The sequence below is a fragment of the Corvus kubaryi genome, unplaced genomic scaffold, assembly GCF_017639235.1.
Source record: "Corvus kubaryi isolate FWS band 111438036 unplaced genomic scaffold, C.kubaryi_AGA036_p1.0 37387, whole genome shotgun sequence".
In the NCBI taxonomy this organism is placed as follows: Eukaryota; Metazoa; Chordata; class Aves; order Passeriformes; family Corvidae; genus Corvus; species Corvus kubaryi.
Genome location: NW_024581129.1, coordinates 6,490,763 through 6,515,605, shown reverse-complemented (window position 1 = coordinate 6,515,605; position 24,843 = coordinate 6,490,763). Strand labels below are relative to the sequence as shown.

Genomic DNA, 24,843 nt, shown 5'->3' with positions numbered 1-24,843 from the left:
TTCACATGAAATAACAACTTTTTATTTTCTCAAATAAAATAATCCTTCCATTTCTGCTCTATCAGGTTGTGAGGGGTGGGGAGGAGCAGGGAGGAGGGGAGGAACCCTGCTCAGCCAGGTGTCACACCCGTCCTCACAGTTCTGCATCCACATCAGACCGAACCCTTTTCCAATGAAAGAAAATAAAAGCTATTGGCAGCTCTTGATCCCAGAAGACAAGAGCTGTCCTCTATCAGGCACTCTGAATTGTTTAGCAATAGTATTCAATGGAAAAGCATGATTACAAAAATCCCAGATTTCTGATGAACAATATCCAGACAAGCAGTGTTTAACAGGGCTGGGGTAAAGCTCATGGCATGGGGTGGTACCTTGAGCTCCAAAGAGCTGTGACTGGAATTTAGGGGCATGGTTGATGAGAATCCCAGGTTGGGGACTAAAGGGCAGGACAGCTCCTGCCCAAGAAAGGAGGAAGCTCCCAAGGCAGCCCCTCGATGCCCCTCGATATGCCAGAAGTGAATCCTTACCCCAGACTACGGATCTTGGATCGTACCCCACTGCAGTCTGGCCAGGTTAATTAACAATTACCAGTTAAAATTCTCATCTCTCAGTACCAGTTGGACCAGGATGTCCTACAAACCCCACTGCAAGGCTAGGGAGAGGCACAGAGTGCCAGGTTTCAATGTTAATTGAGGTGGGACCACTAAAAATTGGGGTTGTCTCAGCTTCAGAGACGTGTCCAGCGAGCAGGGGAGTGAGAACTCTGATTCTGTTTCAGATCCATGCTTAAATTAAGTGAATGGATAAGCAGCAAAGCATAAGCAATGTTCTCTCAGCCCAAAGCAGAGGGACAGATTTGTTCACACAAAACCAGTCACTTCCCACTGGGAATGCACATGGATCCATGTGCAAACCCTAGGAGGGGCAGGACACTGCTGGTTGTGGAACTGTGTCCTAGAAGAACTGGCTCCTTTTCAATTTTTAAGAAACATTACTTGGCCTGAAATGCTGTGAGATGGAAACCCATCTTCCCCATCCCCACCTGCAAGCACAGTAGCCTCATTTTCTGCCTTTCTCCAAGAGAAGGAGCTTCACAGAAGCTTTCCTGGCTCTGGAACACATCTCCCTTTTTCTTTTTCTTTATTTTTTTTTTCTTTTTTTTTTTTTTTTTTTTGGTGTATTTTGTTTTGTTTTTACGTGGTCAGTTCCAATTGCAGTGATTAAAGACAAGGCCAGGCACCAGCAGTTACTTCTTTACAATCTGAATGACATCTTCATGCTCCATCATATGGGTTAAGCCCACTCTTTGAGGGCTGTACTTTGTGCTTGTCCCCTTTGAAGCAAAAAATGGGGAGAAGGGTTAGAAGACCAGTCAGAGACACCTGAAGACAAGGATTCCAGCATCTGTCTAGCACTTACCCACACCAAGGCATATTTGAACTGGCTGGCTAATGATCTGTGAATCCGATGGCACTGCAAGACAGACAGACAGAAGTTGAAGTATTTCAATGACACCACTTTGCAAACAATTTTTTCAATACCCAGGAATTAAAAGAAACTCAAATCTATGCCAGAAATCACAATAAAGACTTTAGGAGCCAGTTAACAGCACTTGAAACAATACAGAACAGACACAGGAACCACCAGCCCACATAAAGCCCCATTCCATTGCTTCCATGTGCTTTTTCACTGGGCTGCATTAAATAATTATTGTTTAAACCTTTTATAGCAGCTGTGAAAGAAACCTGAGGCAGATAAAATCGGTAAAGGCAACAAAAGGAGAAGCCCAACTAAACACTGACATGTCCTGAGCTTTATGAAGCACAAACCACAGCAGGTCCAAGAGGAATTGCCTTCTGCACACAGGGAAATGTAAAAGATGCAGAAAAATTACCACATGTTCCACAGAGGCCCCTTTCCGTAGAATAATGGCATCTGTAAAGTCTGGTCTCTCTGTGGAGAAGCAGAAGGGGGGGAAAAAGCATTGGATTTCTATCAAGTGTGTTCTAAAATGCTGACACCATCTCACATCACCTTGTGCTTACTACTCCCAAATTCCTCCTTCCTGCTCCCAGACAGAACAGGGATCCAGTACCTGAAAGCACCGAATCAGCTCTCCACTACCCACAAGTGCAATTACCCACTCCACACAGTCAGCAGCTTCCTCACAACCCACCTGATCCAACTCCATCCCAAGCCTTTGACTTATGAGAAACAAAACCACCCAAGTCAAAACACACCTGCCCAAGGAAAACCAAAATCCCCAAGATTTCAGAGCTTAACAAGCTCAGAGAAAACTCCTTGATCTCCTCACATCCACCCAAGTTCAGCTGTTCACAACCAAACAGAGCAGGGTACAGATCTGCCTTCATCATTGGGAGAAGCTGCAAGTGGGTTATAAAGCAAAAAGAGGTTCAAAGGCACTTCCAAGGGCATGAGAATCACCAAATTTCTTGCAGCAGGAACAGGAAACTTCTTCTGGGTTGTGATGGGCTGAACAGTTCATCACAGTGTGCATAACAAGGAAAAAAGCTGTGAACTCACACACTTTACTCCCTTATATCATGCAAAGGCTTATGAAAATTCAGCTCTTGTAAAATACAACAGGAAGGCCATAGTGGGATCCACACATGGTGGGATCAGGCAGAGCAGGATGCATTTCCCAAGAGCTGAAAGATGATTTGGGAGGGTGTAATTCCAGCATTTCCAAGGCACCAGCCCTGCTGACAGCCTGTCTGCCTTCCATGGGCAGCAGCATTTGTGCCTTTCAAACCTTCTGCTCAGCTCGTGGTCACTTACGTCCCCGTTTCTTGGTGTAGATGCAGGTGAGTGCCAGGTACTCCCAGAGCTTTTCCAGCAAGTAGTCCAGGTTCAGCTTCATGCCACAGCTGCAAAACACCAGGAACAACTGTTTACTGCTGTTGTGATTTAGGGATCCAGAAGAACAAGGTAAGATGTCTTTCTTAAAGTGATGGAGAAAGAAATGAGGGGAAAGTCTTTAATAAGGCAAGGAAAGAAAAAACACAAGGTGAAACGACCTTAAACTGAAGGAGGGCAGGGTTAGATTAGGTATTAGGAAGAAGTTCCTTACTATAAGGGTGAAGAAGCACTGGAACAGGTTGCACAGAGAGTCTCTGGCTGCTCCATCCCTGGAATTGTTCAAGGCCAGGTTGGATGGGGCCTGGAGCAACCTGATCTAGTGAAACGTGTCCCTGCATGGAGAAGACAAGCTGCCTGCCTCTCCAGGGGAAGGAAATCTGGGAAAAGCTGCACAGCAGCTCTGCTTCCCACCCCACCAGCCCTGGGAGAAGTCCCTTCCTGGGAGAAGCTGGAGAAAGGTCTCAGAAAGCGGTGAAATGAACCCCACACCAGGCAGAGCAGCAGAAAAGGCAACGTGACAGCTCCTACCTGATAACAACACTGTGGGGCCTCCGAGCAAGACGATCCACCTCCTCCATGGATATCTGGTCAATCTTGTTATAAACCTAAATCAAAGGGAAAACAACACAGCCCTTAGAAAGGCAATTCAGCAAGATGTGGAAATAACAAGGCAGCTCCAGCACCTGAAACAGAAACACAGATCCTGTCAGAGGATAAGCCAAGACTCTCAGGAAAACAAACTATTAAAATTCAGAAGCCTGAATATAAATTTTGGCCTTTTGAAATTCTCCCTTTGGGATGACTTGGAACATGTTCTCCAGTGTCTTTGATTTCAAACAGATTTCAAACAGACCCAGTGGCTACAAACAGAGCCCTAAAGGGACCTCTGGCACACAAGGCACCAGACATGAAAAGCCAAGCATGGAGCTGGCAGCAGAGGAATCGGAGGCTCTGCATGTGGGAGCAAACCCCCGGCATCAGGATTGGAAGCTCTTCTGCTCCAGGGCAGCAACAGCCACAAGAGGGCCCAGGGAACACACACAGCACGGCTGCACATCCAAAGCCTATAAAAAACTCCCTGTTGAGCCGTTTTTCACCTCTTAAACCCCAAATCGTTACTGTTTTAGGAGCCAGGAACAAGGGCATGGAGTAATAGGACAAGGGGGAATGTCTTTAAATTGAAAGGGCAGGGTTAGATGGGATACTGGGAAAAAATTCTTCCCTGTGAGGGTGGGAAGGCCCTGGCACAGGGTGCCCAGAGAAGCTGTGGCTGCCCCTTTCCTGGAAGTGCTCAAGGCCAGGTTGGATGGGGCTTGGAGCACCCTGGTCTTGTGGGAGGTGTCCTTGCCCACGGCAGGGGGGGGGAATGAGATAAGCTTTAAGGTCCCTTCCCACCATTCCATGGTTCTGTGAAGTTCCAACTTTTCCTTTGGCACAGAAAAGAGATGCTGGATGTGACAGAAGCCAGGCCGCCCAGGATACTCACATAGAGGCACGGCATGTAGACCCTGTTTCCTACAATCACATCAATGAACTCATCGGGGGAACAATCCTCTCTGAACAGGACCTCGGCGTTGAAGATTTCTGAGGTGGACACTGTCAAGGCCCAAATCCAATCACACCACAGGGGCTGAGCTCCCTTGTGACAGCCTGCTGCCAACCAGCAAGGACCAAAGTGACACCAAGGCTGTCCCACAGCAGGAACCACTTGAACCATGAGCTGCTGATGGCTTCAGGGTCTCCTGTTTTAGGAAAGGATACTGTATTCGTGGAGGATGAGCTGAACCAGCTTCTCAGAGCACTGAGTCAATGTGACAGTGGAGTTGAAGGAGATGCCTCCACCCTTCTTGGGCTGCAGGAGGCAAAAAAGCAGCGTAAGAACATTCTGCAAATTCACAGCCTGCTCAGCCTGTCCAACACAAGGGGCAGCACAGAGTGAGCTCAGCTTTGAGCGGGCAGGCAGATACAAGCTGTGCCTGCAGGAGCTCAGGAAGCCTCACCTTGAAGTAGATATTGGGCTTGCTTTTGTTCAGACGGATTCCTACAGATTCCAGTTCTTTCTCCAGCAAGGCCCTGCAGGGACACTGCACATTAGCACCCATGAGGCTGAACGTGGCCCAGACCTTTCTTTTGCAACTCTTGTGTTGATACAGCCTTGTCACAAGCTTTCATTACAACCTAAAACCCACCTAATGCAGGTCAGAGTCTGTGCTGGAAATCCAGGTTGACATTCCTGTCCCTGACAGCCATCCTGTAGGAATGACCCTTCAGCTGAGCACCCACACCAGTCAGTAGGATGCTTCTCATGGAGTCCAACCTCCATCTCCCACTCAACAGTTTAATTCCTCATTCCCCAGGTGCTCTCCACAATTCCTCAGAGAGCTGGCATGTTTTCTGGGCATGTGGGAAGCCCTGAGCCCGGCCCACCTCCCACGCCCAGCACACACTCACCTCTGCACTTCGCCCTTGGTGGCATCCAGCATCATGATAACAACGTCTGCTGTCCTGGCCACAGCGATCACCTGCCGGCCTCTGCCCTTCCCTGGGGAGACAGGAGGTGGATGCACATCAGCAAGAGGAACCAGCTGAGTTCTGTCACAGATGAGGACTCCTGCCCTGTGCAGCAGCTTGAAAGCAAGGAGAAAGATCCTGCAGCACTGTTCTGGCTGCTGTCAGCTGCTGAGAGCCCTGGCAGCAGCTCCAGGCAGCACAGAGAGCTCACCAGAGATCAGTGCCAGAAGGTGCCTTAGGAAACACAGGCACTGTTCTGGTGACCCAAGGGAATGGCTGGAGCTGTGCCAGGGAGGGTTAAGTTGGATATTAGGAAAAAGTTCTTCCCCCAGAGGGTGGTCAGGCACTGACCAGGCTCCCCAGGGAATGGTCACAGCCCCAAGGCTGCCAGAGCTCCAGGAGTGTTTGGAGAACACCAGACACAGGGTGGGATTGTTGGGGTGCCTGTGCAGGGCCAGGGTTGGACTGGATGATCCCTGTGGGTCCCTTCCCAGATGTTCCATGACTCTCTGACTTCCTAAGCTATCTTCAGACACAAGCAGCCAGTGAGGACAATGACAACACAGAGAGACAAAGCCAACGTCTCTTCCCAGAACCAGGAGTCATGGGAGGACTGGCAGGAGCTCAGGGAATTACTCAAACATGGTTAGTGTTTAGCTGTAATTCCCCCTCCGCCTCTCCAGCATCTTTCTATAGATTTCCTCAGCACCAGAAAACAGATGAGCCACTTAACACTCAGGCAAGGAGGTGAGAAGTGACTGGCTTGCTTTGGCTCCCACCTCCAGAAAACCATCTTTCTGCTACATATAGACCCTTACGTGGGCTCAGGGATAGGAATCGTGCCTCACGTAAGATCAAGGACTCAAAAATTTGGAAAGACAATGTAAGAACTCTTGGCCCAGGAAACCTGTAAATATCTGAGACACCCAGGGATGCTACTGAGGGCAAATCCCTCCTGTACATGAACACAGACATGAGCCAACCTTGAGCTGCTCCTTCGATGATTCCAGGCAGATCCAGCAGCTGAATATTGGCTCCTTTGTACTGAAAAGGAAATGGAAGGATGGAAAGTTGAAAGCTTTTTGCAGGGCACCTGAGCTGCCTCAAAAGCTCCAAGCATATGCTGGGAGTCCAAATCCTGTGGAGAGTGGAACTGGGTGGAACTGGCAGGGCAGGGGAATTCTGCACAAAGCTCATGGCTCTGTCCTGAGGCAAATTCCAGAGCTAAGGGCTGTGTTCAGCAGCACATACAGCTGTACATTAGATCCTGACCCCCCTAAAGCATCCCATGACTGCAGCTGGACAAAGCACCAGGAAAACAGCACAGCAGTCACATATTCCCAAGTTGAGGAAATGGAAAGGAAAAACAACCCTTCGTTTCTTGGTCTAATGAGAAAACTCAGTAATGAACAAGTGCCACATCTCTTACTGTGATAGATCAAACTATTCAGCTGTGCTGCAGGTCCTAAAGTGCCAGGAAAAAAAATAGGAGACTCTTCATTCCTAGGATTTGCAAGGCATTGGCTCTCCAGCTGTTGTTGCAGCTCACAGCTGTGCTTGAGTATGTTACATTGAAGTCCTTTTCTCATCAATACAGTTATTTTCATTATTTAACTGCCCTTTCCATCCTGACCCAGATTTCCTCATTACTCTTGGACACTTTTCAGTTTGATGCTCTTTATCATTTGCTTTACTGATGGCTGCTGAGGCCACCACTAATAAAACCCCTCAAGGACAGGAGTAGCTACATTTTGTTTTGAAAGTGATCACAGCACAGATTGCCTCTGTAAAGCTTCATTAAAAACAAATCTGTCAAGGTTTGCAGCCAGCTGGTCCCTGGCACTGACAATGGTTCTACAAAATCCAGTTGAGAATTGTTGTATTGCTCTGGTCAGTCCAAGAGCAGCACAAAAATCCTGACCAGGAAGCCAATCCTGAACTGTTATGGAGCTCAGGGAAGGGCTACATCAGCACTCAAAAGTTTAAACCAAAATTCAGCTTTGGAGATGTTTGGATGTCTTTGCTCCTTAGTGGCAGCACAAGTGTGGCTGGTGCAAACACACATTTACACAGCTGGGTGTCCCACCACTTCCATGCCAAAGGGAGGAGAATCCTACGTACTTCTATGACTCCTGGGATACAGGTCAGCGTGGTGAACTCGTACGACGCGGCTTCGCTGGCAGTCGAGGTCATTAAACTCAAAAACGTGGACTGAAATGCAAGAGATCAGCATCACTGGCCAGGAAAATGAAAAGACTCAGCAAAACGAGCAACACCAAAGTGCTCCTCAGGCTGTGGAAGTCGTGTTGTGGCTGTTCTAGGCACAGGGACTGAGGTGGTGACACTGTCACGGAACAGAGGTAAATCCTGCATGCCCCCCTTTCCTCAGCAGTGCTGTGGCTGGGCAAGAACAAGTTTCAGGCAAGAACAAGTTTCACAGGGCAGAGCACACAAAATGAAGGAGTGTTTCCTTATCTCCAACTTTCACCTAGATCATAGAATCATGGAATGGTTTGGGTTGGAAGGCACCTTAAAGCCCATTTCATTCCACCTCCTGCCATGTGCAGGGACACCTTCCACTATCCCAGGTTGCTCCAAGCTTTGTCCATCCTGGCCTTGGACACTTCCAGGGATGAGGCAGCCACAGCTTCTCTGGGCAGCCTGTGCCAGGGCCTCCCCATCCTCACAGGGAAGAATTTCTTCCACATATCTCACCTAAATTTCCCCTCCTTCAGTGTGAACCCATTCCCCCTTTTCCTGCCACTACAGTCCCTGACAAAGAATCCCTTTCCAGCTCCATCGTGGCCTCTTCAGATACTGGAAGGTGCTGTGAGGTCTCCACACAACCTTCTCTCCTCCGGCCCCAAATCTCCCAGCCTGTCTCCACAGGGGAGGTGCTCCAGTCCTTTCTTCAACCTCGTGGCCTCTTGCTCCAACAGTTCCATGTCCTTCTTATGCTGGAGACACCAGAACTGTGCACAGTACTCCAGGTGGGGTCTCACAAGGTGAGCTTTAAGGTGCCTCCCAACCCAAGCCATTGCACAGTTCTGTAATCCCAAATCTGCTCTGCAGCCATTGTGAACCACAGCCTGGAAGCACAGGGAACACAGACACTCACTGACCTTCCCCACGGAAGGAAATCCAATCAGTGCCACCCGGGCATCTCCTGATTTCATCACATCGAAGCCCTCGCCCTTTGCAGCCGGGGATTTGGAGGGTTCCAGCAGCTGAGCTCTGTATTTTGCAAGCTTTGCCTTCAGCAGGCCCAGGTGGTACTCGGTGGCTGCAATGACACAAACCCAACAGCTGGTTGGCAGAAAGTTGCTGGTAATTCACTTCTGGAAACGAGAACCTTCCTAAAAAGAAACACTTATGGATCCTGGTCAGCATCTTAACCACCGCCAGGCACAGAGCTGCCCCCAGCTGCTCCATCACCTGGGCATTGAGAGCAAACCTTCCAGGGACCTGCACAAAGTCAGAGTTGAGGAAAACAGCCAAAAAATTCCCAAGTTAAAAGAGCAAGGCAGAGGGAGAGCAGGTGAAGGAATGAAGGTCTGAATGGAGCCAGTTCAGGAGAGAGAGATCACAGAGGGAGCAGCCCCTCCTCACACCTCGTCACATTCAGCACCCCAAAACCAGCAGCTTATTTTCCCCTGCTCCTTTCAACTTTTAAAGACATGTTTAACTCAGAGCTCACTTGTGTGGAAGTACTTTACTGCCTTATTCTTAGCAAAACACTTGAATCTACACCTGAACCAGAAAAAAAGGAAGGTAGGTGTCTCACTTTGTAACAGGTAAGGGCATGAAACCAGGACCTTACAGGTTTTACTAATGTTTATTTCTGTTATTTACCACAGCCTACAGCTCGCAGCAGCAGCTCTGGCAGAGCCCCTGGGGAGCCCCCGGACCACTCAAACACCACCTCAAGGACGCCCCCACAGGTCCCTGAGCCCCCTGTGCCAGCCCCTCCCAGCTCCGGGGGGAGCAGGGCCTGCAGCACAGGGCAGGAAAGAGGGCAGCCCCCGCCCTCCCCAGGGCCCCTCACACACACGCCCACCCCAGACCCAGAGCTCACCTTGCTCCCCGACCTGCCCCAGCACCCCCGATCCAGCCCCCTGTGTCCCCAAACACCCCACAGCTTCACAAACCACCTCCATCCTGCCTCCCCCATAGCCCTGACCAGCACGTCTTTCCATGGACCCCCTCCCAGACCCCCACAACCCCGAGCCCCCCACAGTCCCCAGATCCTCTCCCAGCCCCCCATAACTCGCAGCCCACCTGCCCGCCCTCTTCCAGGACCCTGCCCGCCCGTTGGCCCCGGGTCCCTCAGCCCCCGGCCGCCCTCCGCACCTTTGTTCTTCTGCGTGCGGGCGATCTCCTTCTCGATCTCCGAGATCTTCTCCAGGATGCCCATGGCGGGCCCCGCTCAGCGCCCGCCGGAAGCGCCGCCGGCCCGGCCGTCCGTCCCCGTCACACGTCCGGGCCGCGCCGCACTGCGCGCTCCGGCCGCGCCCCGAGCCCCGCGCCCCGGGTTCCGCCCGCCGCCACGGCGGGGGCAGCGGGAGGGTCCCCAGGGAGGTGACCCCGGGTGGGTGCGAGAGCTGCGGGGCCGGGAGGCTACGGAGGGGGATGCTCAAAGGGAAAGGTCTCAGAAAGCGGGGGAGGTGTTAAGGGAAGCCCCCCACCGGGACTGCCTCCTCCTGCTCCTCTAATTAAGGCTGGATCCTGAAAGGACCGCAGAGCCGGGTGGGGGTCGGGCTCTTCTGCGACATGACAAGAGGAAACAGTCCCAGGGAGGCCAGGGGAGGTTCAGGTTGGGTATCAGGAGGAATTTCTTCCCGGAAAGGGTGATTAGATATTGGAACAGGCTGTCCAGAGAGGTTGGGGGAGTCCCCATCCCTGGAGGTGTTCAGGGAAAGACTGGATGTGGCACTCAGTGCCACCAAGTGATAAGGTGGGGATCGGTCACAGGTGGGACGCGATGATCTCAGCGGTCTTTTCCAACTTTAATGATTCCGAGAGTCTGTGAATTAAGGCCATCAGAAGCTGATGGGATTCCTGGAGAAGCCCTCAAGGAAGGAGACGAAGCACAGCAATCCCCTGGAACCGGGAAGTGGACAAACACACACGGACACAGACCCCTTCAATACAGTTCATGTTTAATTTGGACGTTGATTGCTCCACAAAACACCTCCTCGGCCCCCACTCCATCTGCTCCCACACGGACACCCTCTGCTCCCACAGGGACACCCTGCTGCAGCCAGCGCGGTTCAAGAGACACCACAACCCCTCCCAAGTCCAAACACCCCATTTATCACCTCCGCCCCCCAAATCCTCCCCTGGGCCATTCTCTCTCACCACACCACGACGTACAGAACACATCTCCCCTCAACCCAAGTCAAAGAAAAGGAAAAACCAAAGCAAAGGCTTTTGAGGAGGGAAAATCCACACAACAACAGCCCCTGCAAAACCCTTGGCTCCACGATCTGCTCTCCACTACCTGCTCTGCACCTGCCACACATCACATCCAGACAGCTCTGGATCTAAGCTGAAATTCCCTTCAGAATGGTGGGAAGAAGACAGGCAGAGAAGACACACCCCTCTCACAACGTATCAAGTCTTAAAAAAAAAAACTTCATCGGTTTGGGGATAGTTACATGTGTTAAATACCCCCAGGACCATCCTAACTCAGCTTCTGCCAACGAACAGGGTTAATTCAACTAAACCATGTCAGAAATGCAAGTGTCCCACTGGCACTGACAGCCCTGGGGAGCACAGGAACACCGGTGTGACCACCAGTATTGCACAGACAGCTCCGGAGGGCTGGGAAGAGCCGTTGGAGCTGGGTCCCTGCGCTCACACAGCACCTGGGAAGGAGGTTTCACCCCCCCACACTTGGTCACAGTGGAGCAGCACCACTGGTTTTCACCTCTAAAACCAGGACATCTCCAAGCACCATCCGTGAGGAAACCCCTCTCCTCAAAAGGGGCTGAGTGTCTCCAAGAGGAGCAAAATAAAACGGGAACACACTTCCCAACTGCTCTGCTTGCAGCCCCAAATCACCTCTGTGCTGTCCCCACACATCCTCCAGCAACAGCCAAGGCACCAGCACACACTCCCTGGGAAAGGCCAGGTCTCTCCCTTCTCCCCCAGGCATCTCTCTCCATGTGTGCCGGGGAGAAGGATTGATCCACGGAGAACAGCACGCGCCAGGCGGGCGAATTCCGCATCATCTCCTGAGACCGGCCCGGCCGCTCCTCCAAGTGCTCAAGATCCCAACTTGGAGTAGAGGAAAGGGGCTCTCCAAGCCCTGAATCCTTCCTCCTTAAGGCTTAAACAAGCAGTAACTGCTGCCGAAAAGGAAGTTAGTTGAAAAGAAGCAAAACCCAAAGCACCTCACGCCGGCACACGGAGGCTTCAATCCCCTCTCCTAGGTGGAAAATCCATCCTCAGCACCACCCATGCCACGCATCTGCTTGGAGGAAGATGGGCTTTAAAACAGCCAGAAAAAGGCAAACTAAACTCTCACAAAGCCCCACAGGTGGGGCTGACAAGGTAAAAACACAACTGAGGCCAAGTTTTAAAGTGTCTCTTAAAAAACCACCCCACACGCATACACACACACACACTTTGGCACAGGAGCCTTAAGTTATGTCACTTGGAACATTCAGAGTCAGAGGGAGCTACTGGGAAGGGGTTTTTTTTAGCTTTTTTCTTGTTTTTCCTTGTAAAATGGTGTCAAGCAGTGGTGGTGAAGCATGAAGGGGGAGCACAAACACTGAGCAGTCCCAGGGCGATGCTGCTCAGCGCTTGCGCTCCTGTTACTTTCCCAATGCTTAGCTGGATACATACACGGATATAAAAACACAGACATTCCTGGTTTTCAATGTGAAAACGGTAAAATGGAATCGAGTACTTGTGCATTTGCCATAGGGTCCTTTGGAAAAGGAACCATAAAAATAGATACTTTTTTTTTTAATAAAAGTCTCTTTTTTTTGGTCTTTTTTTTTTCTTTTTTGACTTTTTTTTTTTTACCCTTAACTTAAGTAAAGAGCAAATATACACCTACAAGCAGAGTTCAGATCCACTTTACTGAGAGCCTGGAAGTCCGTACACCAAATTAATTCCCAATGGCATATCCAGACACAGGAACAGCTCCCAGCTCCAAAGGGCTGGCGTTCCTGAAAGATCCGCAGCTCCAGCTAACCTCGTTAGCCAGCAAAGCCTCATTCCAGCCTTACCTCAGCCAACACTCCCCAACAGACTCCACAGCTGAGTCTCACACCCAGGACCTGGCTCTGGGAGCATCAGAGCTGGAAATCTGGGAAAGAAACCTGAATCCTGGTGATTTCAACCCACATCAGGATATAACAAGGAAAAGACAAGCCCTGAGCTTACATTTCCTTATTACTCAGAGGCCAGCACTGATTCCAGCTACTGAGAAACAGCTTCCAGAGGAGAGCCGGGAGGAACTTCAGTGACAGAGAAACGAGCTGTGCAACAAGAAAGTGCATTAAAGTAGCTTAAAACCAGAGTAAAGATCAAATGGCCACTCGACAGGAGGGAGAATCAAGCTCCAGCAGCTCCTCGGGCTGGCTGAATTAACATCCAGGCTCTCTCTCTCTCTCGAGTCCAAGGGGCAGGAGAGAAGCGTGCATTCCCGTGCTCCCACAGGGACACAATTCTCCTGGCAGGCCATGCTCTCCTGCCCGGTTTGCTTCTGGGCGGTATCAGATCTGGACAGCTGTCATCGGAATTCGTAGATAGGAGCACTGTGCTCGGGAACGTGCGTTAAATTCAATGACTGATACCTGGCAGAGAAGGAAGAGAGGGAGGAGAGGATTACATGGAGCTCCTGCTTGGCAGCCACCAAGCAGACACTGTGCTGGCTGCTCCTCTCTCCCCTTTACAGTCCCAGAGTGTTCAGGTATCCAACACCCACTTCCCACAGTGCCAAAATCCTGACAGGACTCAGCATTGCCCCTCATCACACTACAACTTCCCGACAGGAGGGTGGAGCCACGTGGGGTGGGGGTCGGGCTCTTTCCACACACAACTTACGACAGGACAAGGGGTAACAGCCTCAAGTTGAGCCAGGACAGGTTTGGGTTGGATATGATGAAAAAATTCCTCAGTGAAAGAGTGGTTGAGCCCTGGAATGGCCTGCTCAGGGAAGTGGTGGAGTTGCCATCCCTCAAAGCGTTCAGAAAACAAGCAGACGTAACACTTAGGGTTTAGTGGGAAAGGTGGTATTCGGTCAAAGGTTGGACTTGATGATTTTGGAGGTTTTTTCCAACCTTAATGACCCTGTAATTCCCACTCCAGTGCCTCTGAGCCACCTGCAGAGAGGCAGTGTTCCAGGTGGGCTGACTGTGTTGGTTTTTTGGACTCTCTTTGAAGTTCAACAACTTTCAAGTTCAAACAGTGTTTGGTACAAGTGCAAATTACACCTGAGTCTTTCAAAGCTCAGCTTGAGGGGATGCGTCTGAAAGCCTCCCGGTTCCTTCCCTCCCCCTGAGACCTTCCAGCCATCCACCTGCTGCTCATGACAGTGGTTCATGGGAAAAGAGCTCTGCACAGCTACTTGTCTACAACAAAAAACCCACCAATTAGCTTTGACTGTTCTCTTGTCTTAACAGCAACACCCCAAGGACCTCAGAATACAAAGCACTGGCCTGATAAGATTTCTGCTTGAAGGGAGCAACAGCCAAGCTGTTACTCAGGAGAGAGAACTGAGCTCCCTCACAGCACTTCTCCAGACCGTGTATCATCTTCCCTCCTCCACCCTGCCAGCCCAAATTTCCTCCCCCTTTCCATAAGGGCAGCACTTTATACCACATCAATGGACTGCACCAGCCTGCTCAGGTCCACACCCCTCCATTCTGCCCCAAGGTCCAACCACCACCCTGAACCTCCTGCCTGGACACTCCTGAGGTTGTGGACATGCAGGAGAGGAGTCACAGCTTGGTTTAAGTCTCCAGGAGGCAGGAAGCTTCCTTACCATTCTGAACTCCTATGGTAGTAATAGCCCTCTATAGATGCTGCTGACTTCTGGAAGCAGATGTAATAGAAACCAGCAAAGGAAGCACCACTGATGTCCTTGATGGTGTGATCTGGGACTAGGAACTGCTCCTGCAAGCAAAACACAGGCTGCATTTTAAAATGTTGGTCAAACACAGCCCCACCCCAATTTGCCCTCCCAAACCAAATACTGGCACCCACTAACACGAAGACATTCCTGGCTGAGCACCCCTGCACTCTCAGCAGCCCAGCGCAGAGACCAGAGTGCCCCTTCACCACCTGCACTGCAGGCACCTCACAGGGAAGCAGGTAACTGAGAACAGAACCAGTTCTGAGAGTGCAGGAGATCAGTTTCAGTTCAACCCCTGCAAACCAGAAGCCCATTGCAAAACTGAAAGTCAGAGCCTGAGAAAGAAGAGAAGGCTCCAGGGAGTTCTTACTGCAGGTTTTCAACACTTATGGGAGTTTATGAGAAAGCTGGAGAGGGACCTTGCACAAGAGCATGGAGTGACAGGAAGAGGTGGAATGCCTACCCACTGCCAGAGGGTTAGATGGGATATTGGGTGGAAATTCTTCCCTGTGAGAGTGGTGAGACCCTGGAATAGATTTCCCAGAGAAGCTGTGACAGCCCCATCCCTGAAAGTGTCCCAGGCCAGGTTGGATGGGGCTAGGAGCAACCTGGGATAGTGGAAGTTGTCTCTGCTCACTGCAGGGGGTGGGACTGGATGAGTTTTAAGGTCCCTTCCAACCCCAACCAGTCTGTGGTGACTCTATGATGATACCAGCTGAAGAACAGAGGTGCAGACTGGCCAGTCTGCATCAAACACAGGGCCCACACAGGGACTGAAGACATCAATTCTCTCATCCTCCGGAGAATCACCAAGCCAGATTTTCCTGTTGTGTTTTTAGCCATGACTGCAGCCCTTAAGGACACAATTAGCTGGCTAGACACGAGTCACACTGGAACTTGCAAGTACAGTGGGTTCTGGGGTTGCCAGGGAGAGATCTTTCATCAAACCGTCACAGCTGGAAAAGTTCTCAGACACCTCAAGTCTCTATCAGTGCCTTGCATGCAGCTCATCAGAGAAGGAGACAGGCAGGGTTTACCTTCCATCTCATGAAGACATAGTCCCCATTTTTTAGATCTTCATAATCAAAGTCATCAGAGTTAAATGTTTTTGCGTACTGGTAAAAAGCCTGGAACTTTCCCTGAAACAAAAAAAGAAAAGTGAAAAAAAAAGGATGCTTATTCCAGGAATAGAACTTCTAGTACCAGCTGCTATTTAGGACGCAAATCTACTGACACTCACAGCAATAGCCAGCCTTGCTGGAGAAGCTCCTGCACTTCCAGAGGAAGATATTTTGACAGAAATATAATAAACATCAGAGCTTGGCAAACGACAGCCAAACTCCCTCAAGGTGGGGAGGTGATGGGGTGGCTGCTGTGGCCCCAAAACACAGCAGCAGGTACACCCTGCCCTGAGCAGGAACACAGGTACCAACTGCCCTACTGTGCTAGTGGAATCCCTCTCCCCTTCTCCATTTTGCAATAAGGCTCCAAAAACAAGGAGTGTGCCCTCTTAGGGGGTCAAGAAATGGGGATTGCTCCTGCTCCCTTTCAACCCTGGGCCAACAAGTGGAAAACAAGACATCCCCTCCCTCATTACAGATCACAGCTTGATGAAGAGACTTCTATTTGCAAAGATCCCAGTAGGAGGAGAGAAACAGCCATAAAGGACAGGTCTCCGGGCCTTTCTGCCAGCTCTTGCATGGGCACACGCTGCACCCCTCTTCCAAACCAGCAGCTCAGACCCACCCTCTGCCCCCAGATTTATTTACCCAGTGTTTACGATCCACGTCTTCGTCAGCGTCCCACTTGCGCGTTAGGAACGGGTGCTTCTTACTGATTATCTCGCCTTCGAAGAACGTGGTGAGGGTTGGGTACTCCTGGCAGAGGACAGACAAAGGTGAAGTCACAATTGTCACCTACAGACACAAACCCAAGAGGAGACAAAGCTCCACACATTCAGCAAAAAGCATCTCCAAGGGAGAGCTCCGAGCAATCTGAGGCTGTTGCTTCTGTCCCTCATCCTGCCCCAGACCTCTCCAAGGCTGACTCTTCCACACCCGCAGCCTCCACGCTTTTATTCCAGCCTTTCTCTGCCTCTCTCCTCACTTCAGGAAGCCAGGAGCCATGTCAGAGCTGGGCTTTGGGGAAGGGTTTGGAATACAGGTCTGATAAGGAGCAGCTGAGGGGCTCAGTCTGGGGAAAAGAACCCTCACTCTCCAAACTCCCTGACAGGAGGGTGCAGCCAGGTGCGGGTCAGGTTCTGCTCCTAGGGAAAAAGAGACAGGACAAGAAGAAATGCCCTCAAATTGCACCAAGGGACATTTACATTGGATATTAGGAACAATTTCACCACTAAAAGAGTGGTTAAACACTGGAACAGGTTGCCCAGGGAAGTGGTGGACCTGGCTGTGTCCTGGGTCAACAGTGGCACTCAGTGATCATAGAGGGCTTTTCCAACCTTAAACGATTCCATGAAGCTCCCAGCTGGATGATCACCTGTGACATTTACAGCCACCAGATACCCTGTGATCAAATCTACAACATGCTCAATCCCTCCAGTTCCTATTTCTGGCAGCAGCTTCTCCCAACCCCCACCAGGAAAAAAAAGAAAGCATTTACACAGCCCCTCTTTGTGTTGTTTTGCAGTTAACACTCACCTCTGTAAGGCCTTTAATCTTCAAGTATCCACAGAGATAGGAGTTTTCCATATCCACATGCTAGAAAAGAGTGCAAAGTCCAACCATAAAAATAGGCATGAAGGTGCATGCTTGATCCAAAGCAGTTTCTAACCCTTCCAAGGATAATTTCAGCTCCAGCTGGTACAGACTGTCCAGCTCACTGCCCAATATTCACACTGCCAGCCCTTCTCCATCCTGGGAACCACCTGGAAAGATCACTTACAGGTGCCCAGCTCACCTCTGGCAGCCTCCACATCCCAGGCCTGCTGCCAAGGCGGCACCCTCTGCCCAGAACTCTCCAGCAGGAAGCAAATCCCCTTTCCAGCTGGAAGGGATCTGACCCACAGCATTCTCCAAGTAAAAGCATCCCTGGAAGAATCACCTACACCCCCAGTATTTTGCAGGAGGCCTTTCTCCTCAATTTAAAGCTTTTATGCCACCTGTATTTTGAGTTACCAGGCTGCAACTCTCTGCTCCTGCTGTGCAGAAACTAGGCAAGGATTTGCCTGCTCCTTTAAAGCCAGGGATTTTCCAAGCTTTTCCCTGACATCTCCAGATCCGCTTTCAAAACACACAATGAGTTATTCAGGGAAGTGCAAACCTCCGCTGTGAGAAGATGGATCTTCTCCACCTGTGATCAAAGGACGGCAACGTTTCCCTGTGCTCAGCACAGGGAGAGCAGGCAGCCCCCTCTCCTCAGCTGACACACGCAAAACAGCCACGTTTTTGGCACAAAAGCAGCGTTTTTAAGCACAAAAGCAGCGCTTTTAGCACAGAAGCACAGCCAACCCCTGCGAGGTGGCAGCGTGCAGTGGAGCTGAGCAGCCATGGGATGTCCCCACCACAACAAATCCCATCAGGAACACGGAGAACGGACATAAAAATACCCTGCCGGGTTGGAATCATCACAGAATCACTGAGGTTGGAAAAGATCTATGAGATCATCCAGCCCATCCTGTGACTGATTCACCACATTGTCAACCAGACCACAGCACTGAGTGCCACGTCCAGCCTTTCCTTAAACACCTCCAGGGATGGTGACTCCACCACTTCCCTGGACAGCCCTTTCCAATGTTTAATGACCTTTTTCTGTGAAGAAATTCCTCGTAATATCGAGGGATACGGTGATGAGGGTGCTGTCGCAAGGGGCCGGCGGGGCGGGAACGGCCCCCGCGGCCTGGGGGGGGGGGGGCCCCCCCGCGCCTCAGGCCGCGGCGGACGTTCCCGCCCCGCCAGGGCTCGGCTCGCCCCGCCGCCCCCCTCACCTGCATGACGACCTCCACCTCGTAGGCGTTGCCTTTGCTGCGCTGCTGCCCGCGGAACTTAGCCCCGCTGTACAGCAGCGAAGTGGCCACTCCGGGCTGCGCCGTGTTGATAGGGGGCGGCGGCACCAGGCTGCTGGCGGCCGCTCCGGTGGCAGGGGAGGAGGCTGAACCCCCCGCCCCTCCAGCGCGGCGCCTCTCGCTCCGAACCGGCATCTCGGGGGGGTCCCCGGGCGCCAGCGTGGCCGGGGCCGGGGCCGGGGCGCGGCCGGAGGACGCCGCCCGCTCCGCTCCGCTCCGCTCCCTCACGCCGAGGCCGCCGCTAGGTCGGGGCCTCCCGGCAGCGCCTCCGCGCGCTCCCATTGGCCCCCGCGCGCGCGCCGTGGGGGCGTTCCCTGGGTCTGATTGGCTGCTGGCGCGGCGCCGGGAGTTGATTGGTTGCGTTGCCGCCTGGTGCTGCTGGGAAATGTAGGTTTTTTTGTTCAGGCGACGCGGATTGGCTGCGGCTGCCGGCAAGATGGCGGCGTCCAGCGAGCGGTGCTGAGTGCGGTCGGGACAGGGTTGCTGTGTCGTCTGTCGCGATGTGGCGTAGCTGTCGCCGCCTGTGGTGGACCCACACTCCGCCTACCTGGCTCCCCCGACCGCCTCCTGCAGCTACCGGGAGCGGCTCGGTGGGGCCATGCGGGCGCCGGGCCTATGCCCCGCCGGCAGGTGAGGGCGCACCGGGGCGGCTCCAGCCCCGTTTGGAGAGGGGGGTCTTTCCCTGGGGACCTCATCCCGTAGCCAGCCAGGGCAGGGCTGGGATCGGCATGGCCTCACGGGGACCGCGCTCCCCACGGCCGGTGAGCGGCTCCGGTGCTGGGGTTCCCCCCACGCTCTTTTCTTTGCGTTAATGGGTGTTTGGAGCGGGCAGAGTTCACTGGCAGCACGGTCGAGTCCTCACTGAAGCAGTTTGTTACGCGTGTTTTTGTTGGGCTTTAGGGATTTTGAGGGAATGGGACTCACACGGGGAGGTTCAGGTATGTTCCTGCCCATGTATCCCATTCACAGACTTTGCTGGAATTGTGTGGGTTTGAGAACAGTAAAACTGATCTCACTTTGAGGTGAGGCTGCAGAGTCCCGATGACTCATGGCAAGGTTTTGGGAGCCACTGATGAGCCCGGGGCTCCCCTGGGGTAAACACACTTTAATCTGTTTTTAGAACTGTGCCTGAGGCGCTTTCTGAGGCCCCAAAGCTTGCAGGTCGCCGAGCCTGAGCACATCCTTCAATTTCCCCAGCGGGAATGTGCTTTTCTTAGCCTGGAATAGCAGACTTGCAGCCTGACCTGCTTGTTGTGCCCTTCACGAGGCACATTTATGGGTTTGGGATTTACAACCTGGTTGCTGTTGTCAAGGGAATGACTTGTGGATTCTTCCTGCCTTGTGGGAGGTATGTGAGCTTTTGGAATGTGTGTAATCCTGCTCTCAGGTGTTGGGAGTGCATGTAGGAGTGCTGGTAGCAAAGGAGGCTGCTCCTAAAATGAGACCTGAAGTTTCCTCAGGTCACCTTGCAGGTGGGGCAGGTATATTCCTGAGCTGGACTGGGATGTTTGGCCTGGAGGGAGTAGTGTCCTTCAGGGATTAATTTGTCCAATGTGACTGTAGTGGTAGAATCTGGAAGGGTTGAGCCTGAAGCGAAACTCCTGAGGAGTGGTGGGACAGGTCTGCTTGGGAAACCAGCCCTGTCACACTGAGGCAGCTGAGTGTGACCAGCCTGGCAGGAGTGTAGCTGGTTCTGTTTGCTCCCTGGCTGTGCACAGACACAGTGTGGTTGTCACCAGTTTCCTGGTGCTTCCCTGCTGAGTGGAGCTCACTGGAGCTCACAGCTTGGAAACTGTGGATGAAGGGCTGGATTTTTGTGGCCAGACCACTTTGACAGCACTAAAGCTCTGTCTGTTCTGAGCTGTGATGGGGAACAGGGGAAGGGGCTGAACGTTCTTTGTTTGCCCTCTGAACATTCTGTTTGCCCTCTATTTCTGTCCCTAGAGAGGAAGAGGTTCTACCAGAACGTGAGCATCTCGCAAGGGGAAGGTGAGTATGGCTGCCAGGACAGGATGGAGGGGCTGATCCCTGGGAGAGGTGTCACCACATCAGCATGGCACCTGCAGCCCAGGCTGTGTCAGTGGCGTGTTTGTCACCAGCTGCTGTGCCCCTTCCTCGTCTACAGCAAAGCTGCATGGTGGGAAGCAGCTTCCGAGACTAAGTGTATCCACGTGATGGTGGGAAACCTCAGTATTCCTGCTCCCTTGCTCCCGTCAGCTCCAGCTCTGAATCTGCTCCTGCTGTGGGGTTGTCTGTTGTTCCTTAGTGCCTGCTCCTCTTTGATTCCCCAGGATTTCTACTCTGATTCCCCAGGAGGCTTTGAAATAAACCTGGACCACCGGAAGCTGAAAACGCCCCAGGCCAAGCTCTTCACTGTCCCCAGCGAGGCCTTGGCCCTTGCAGTGGCAACGGAATGGGATTCCCAGAAAGACACCATCAAGTTCTACACGATGCACCTGGTGAGCATGGCAGGGTGGGATGCTGAGACCTCCAAATGGTTTCAAAATTCAGAATGTGGAGGCAGCAGGTTGTGCTGCTCCTAATGAGCAGAAAGTTAGGACTTTCTCTGGGCTGGTTGGGTGCCTGTATAGAGGGAATCTGTGTCACTGGGGGGACTTGAGAAGGGGCTGGACAGTGTTATTGGGAATAGTGAGGGACAGAAGGAAACAGTGAGCTCTGGAGCAGTCCATGAACTTTTTTCCCTTCTGCTTAATGGGCTGCTTCCAGGAATTCTGAAAGATTAGAGAAGATTCCTATTACATGAGCCATGCTGTGGCCCTGCGCCCCCTTTAGCTGCACCCCTTGGTTGTTCATCTGCCACAAATCTCTCTGCTTCTTCTTGACATTGTGCCATGGAAGCTACTGCTTCTCCAAGCCTTGAATAACAGCAGTTTCAACTGCCTTTATCCCCAGACCACTCTGTGCAACACGGCGCTGGACAATCCCACGCAGCGAAACAAAACACAGCTGATCCGAGCAGCTGTGAAGTTCCTGGAGACAGACACAGTCTGGTACGAGATGGGGACCCAGCTGGGTTTTGGAAAGAGGGTTGGGAAGAGTGAGGGAAAACATCTGCTCTCACCCAGTCATGGCACAGCTCTGATCTGTGCTGGTTTTTGCCCGAGGGTTTGAATTAGTTTAGATCGCTCCTACATGTGCAAACCTGGTTGAAGTCTGCTCACCAAGAGAGGGAGAATGGGATCTGGTCCTCTGTTGAGCTCTGTTTTGGACACCTGCATGCTGGGCAAGGGTGGGAGCAGCAGGAAATGAAGGTCTTGGAGGTAAGAAAACATCTTTGAAAGGCCTGTGGGGATCTGTCAGCCAGTCCCTGGTACTCCTGTGCCAGTGCAGGCAGCTCAGGCTACTTGCACCAGTCCCAAAATGCCCTTCATTCCTTAAAGTCCCTGTGGGCTGTAGGATCAAGCCTGTTCATGCCCAGGCTCCTGCCCCAGCCTCCACTGGCAGCTGCATAGTCCCTGTGGTGGGCTTCCCCCACCTGCCCTTGTGGCTTTGGTCAGACCAGGCTGGAGGCAGGGAATGCTGAGCTGAGCCACTGGGCAAGGAGAAGCAGGAGTGGCCCCACATAGAGTTCCAGTGGGATTTGTACCCTCCTCTAACTGCTAAACCTCTCTTCAGCCTGTGGCCTGGGGCTACCTGCAGTTTTCAATTGGCTGGTCCACTGCTCTGTTTTGTAGTAAGATAGAACTGTCCTTCCTAGAATAACAAAAAGCTCTGAATTTGGGGAAGAGTTGAGGGATTGTTCCCTGTCACTGCTGCCTGGGTGGACAGCAGGTCCCTGTTCCACTTGCTGTGGGTCTGGTGAGGTCAGTGTCCTTCCCAGAGGTGTGTCCCAGCCTGGGAGTGACCTTCCAGTGTGGTTTTGTTCTGTGGTGTCCCAGCTATCGTGTGGAGGAGCCTCCGGCCTTGGCAGAGCTGCAGAAGAATGAATGGGATCCTGTGGTCTCCTGGGCTGAGAAAAGGTGAGAGCTCAAAGGTGTTCCTGGCTGCTTAGGCCCTGCCCTGCTGAGCCCAGGAGCTCTGGTGCTTGTGACTGCCAGAGCCACAAGCTCTGTGAACCTTGGGCCTTTTCCCTGGGCTTTGCTAAGGGTTTGGAGGATCATTCCAGGTACAACGTGACAATTGGCTCCTCGACCAGCATCCTGGGGCCAAGCATTCCAGCCAGCACCAAGGAGACCTTCGTCAGCCATCTGGCATCCTACAACATGTGGGCCCTGCAAGGTGAGCAGGGCTGGGCCAGGAGCTCTCCGCTCAGGCTGGGCCAGTATGGAGGTGGTTCCTCTCCACAGGGCAGGAGAGTGACTGTAATGTTTTTCTTCTCCTGCTCTGAGTGTGGAGGTTTATCTTTTAAGTCTGCAGGCCAGGCCCTGCCCTGCTTTTGTCACAAGCAGGGATTCTCTTCAGTGCCAGTGGTGTTCAGGATCTGACTGTGCTGTCCCATGAGCTGTTTGCTCCACCTTAGCACAAATAACTTCTTTAATGCCAAACCTTCTAATGATTTAATCCCTAGCTTTGTTGTTACCAGGAAAAGAAATCAGGCTTAGTACTCCAAAGTGCCCACACTGTGCACTGTCCTCACTTTTTCATCCTTATATCCCACTTAATCTTGCCTGAATCATCTGAATGACACTGAAAGATAAAGAAATGCAGGGAGGTTTGCTTTACTCCAGACCTGAATGAGCAGCAGGCAGTGAAACCCACCAAAGACACAGAATGCTGGAGCCTGGATGGATATCTTTTCCCTTTGCACAGGGAAAGATTGTGGCAGAATAAAAGGGGGTGGGGTCCAGGGCGTGGCCTTTGTCACTGCAGTGGCAGGGGCAGCACAATGCTCTGTGCCTGCTGTTAACCACAGATCCGAGTGCCCAGGTGCAGGTGGGAGGATCACTGGCCCTCCCTGAGGGGGTACCACAGCCTGCCTGTCTCTTCAGAGCGTGTGAAGATGCTGCTGTAACACTGCAGAAAACAGCCATGAATCTTGTTTGGTTTGGGTTATTCCCTTCCAGGTATAGAATTTGTAATCACCCAGCTGAAATCACTGATTCTGTCCATGAGCCTGATTGACAGGCACATTACAGTAGAGAAAGCTGTGCTTCTGTCTCGCCTGGAGGAAGAATACCAGGTAAATTATGTTACAAAACAGCCCTATAATTCAAATAGCAATAATCTCAGCATGACAAATGCATCCCCCACCACAAATAACTGGCAAGGGAAGTGCCTGCTATAGCAGGAGACGTTCCACTCCACCAGTCTCCCTGTCTGAGAGCGTTTGGAGCGTGCTGCTGCAGAGCAGCACCACAGGCGCAACAGCCCAGAGTGCTCCCAGGGCTGCCAGTTTCTTTTCACAGAGCCCAGATGGCTGCTTTTCTCCCTCTCTAATCTGAAGTGCAAAGTTGTGGCTGGCTTCTTTTGCTATGGGTTATCCAGCCTGGAGGCTTTGGTAGACACTGAGATACCAAGCTTGCTGGAAATTAGCCTGGTGTGAAACTCTCCCTGTCCCAAAAGTGGCTGAAGTTGGGAATCTTTTCATCTTCCTGTTAAGAGGCTTTGCCTCAGACGCCAGTACAGATGAAGCACATCCTCATCTGGAGATATCCCTGCCTCAGCAGTCGAAGATCAGCTCAGTTCTGGGAGGGGTTACCTGTGCTTCACAAACATGAGAGGGGAGGCTGAGAGTTGCTGAGGTGCTTTGAGTATTACCACGTTCCTCCTCTCCTTCAGATTCGGCGCTGGGGCAATGTGGAGTGGGCCCATGACTACGACCTGTGTGAGCTGCGTGCTCGCACTGCAGCTGGGACTCTCTTTGTTCACCTCTGCTCAGAGAGTTCGACTGTAAAACACAAGCTGTTGCAGGACTGAGGCAGCTGGGAAGGGCACAGGAAGAAAATGTCCAGCTGGGAATTGCTGGCCTGACCCAGCGGATGGTAGCCACCTTCCTGCCATTCCATTTTTCCTGGGATCAGCTTCATGTGCTGTGGTTTTGTGGGCAACTCTTCACTTGGATTGCCTGCTGCAGTGCAGCACACAAGGAGGAAAGGTCAAGGTGAGTTTCCTCTGAATCCCCAAGCCAGCAGCTCCATCCTTTCCTGGTGTCTGTAACTCATCAGAGGAGCTCCCATGGAAGAAACAGCTTCCTGGGCAGGGCACGGCACAGACATACCCAGCATATGCCACATGTCTTCATAGCTGCCAGCTCCTGACACACACTTGTTATGGAAATCTGAAAACAGACTCCACTGCATCTGTTGTTCATCCCTCGGCGTGCCTGTCTGTAACACCAGGGTCTCTGTGTTCCATTAAAGACTTGCCCCTGTAGGTACCAAAA

At 52.0% G+C, this 24,843-nt stretch overlaps 3 protein-coding genes across 3 annotated transcripts; 1 reads left to right on the top strand and 2 right to left on the bottom strand.

The window, feature by feature from the left end:
- DRG2 (developmentally regulated GTP binding protein 2) lies at nucleotides 1-9,861 on the bottom strand. Its single transcript, XM_042037360.1, has 13 exons — nucleotides 9,739-9,861; nucleotides 8,511-8,671; nucleotides 7,510-7,599; nucleotides 6,372-6,432; nucleotides 5,329-5,419; nucleotides 4,878-4,950; nucleotides 4,639-4,729; nucleotides 4,364-4,461; nucleotides 3,406-3,482; nucleotides 2,797-2,885; nucleotides 1,892-1,950; nucleotides 1,417-1,470; nucleotides 1-1,330 (listed from the first exon to the last, which is right to left on the bottom strand). Exons 1-13 carry the CDS (start codon nucleotides 9,800-9,802, stop codon nucleotides 1,244-1,246), a joined length of 1,095 nt encoding a protein of 364 aa, XP_041893294.1. The 5' UTR covers nucleotides 9,803-9,861; the 3' UTR covers nucleotides 1-1,243.
- A 669-nt stretch (nucleotides 9,862-10,530) lies between these two features.
- Nucleotides 10,531-18,797, bottom strand: GID4 (GID complex subunit 4 homolog). Its single transcript, XM_042037223.1, has 6 exons — nucleotides 18,423-18,797; nucleotides 17,137-17,196; nucleotides 16,249-16,356; nucleotides 15,517-15,618; nucleotides 14,390-14,520; nucleotides 10,531-13,199 (listed from the first exon to the last, which is right to left on the bottom strand). The coding sequence occupies exons 1-6, from the start codon at nucleotides 18,780-18,782 to the stop codon at nucleotides 13,136-13,138; spliced, it is 825 nt and encodes a 274-aa protein (XP_041893157.1). The 5' UTR covers nucleotides 18,783-18,797; the 3' UTR covers nucleotides 10,531-13,135.
- Nucleotides 18,798-18,862: 65 nt separating this feature from the next.
- On the top strand, nucleotides 18,863-24,843 carry ATPAF2 (ATP synthase mitochondrial F1 complex assembly factor 2; the record flags this gene model as incomplete). Its single annotated transcript, XM_042037587.1, has 8 exons — nucleotides 18,863-19,130; nucleotides 20,445-20,489; nucleotides 20,814-20,959; nucleotides 21,414-21,511; nucleotides 22,400-22,480; nucleotides 22,627-22,739; nucleotides 23,525-23,640; nucleotides 24,240-24,843. Coding segments are annotated over 8 exons (1,005 nt in total), but the record flags the coding sequence as incomplete, so codon positions are not given.

Bases quoted from the DNA above. Each gene is read 5' to 3' on its own strand.
- GID4 (XM_042037223.1), bottom strand. From the start codon at position 18,782: ATGGGAGCGCGCGGAGGCGCTGCCGGGAGGCCCCGACCTAGCGGCGGC. The intron at 16,357-17,136 runs GTGAGTGTTAAC...GTCCTCTGCCAG, and splicing joins AGATTAAAGGCCTTACAGAG to GAGTACCCAACCCTCACCAC. The intron at 13,200-14,389 runs GTAAGGAAGCTT...CTTCTCTGCCAG, and splicing joins TACCATAGGAGTTCAGAATG to GTATCAGTCATTGAATTTAA.
- DRG2 (XM_042037360.1), bottom strand. From the start codon at position 9,802: ATGGGCATCCTGGAGAAGATCTCGGAGATCGAGAAGGAGATCGCCCGC. The intron at 6,433-7,509 runs GTACGTAGGATT...TTTCCTTTTCAG, and splicing joins GTATCCCAGGAGTCATAGAA to TACAAAGGAGCCAATATTCA. The intron at 5,420-6,371 runs GTTGGCTCATGT...CTGTCTCCCCAG, and splicing joins CATCGAAGGAGCAGCTCAAG to GGAAGGGCAGAGGCCGGCAG.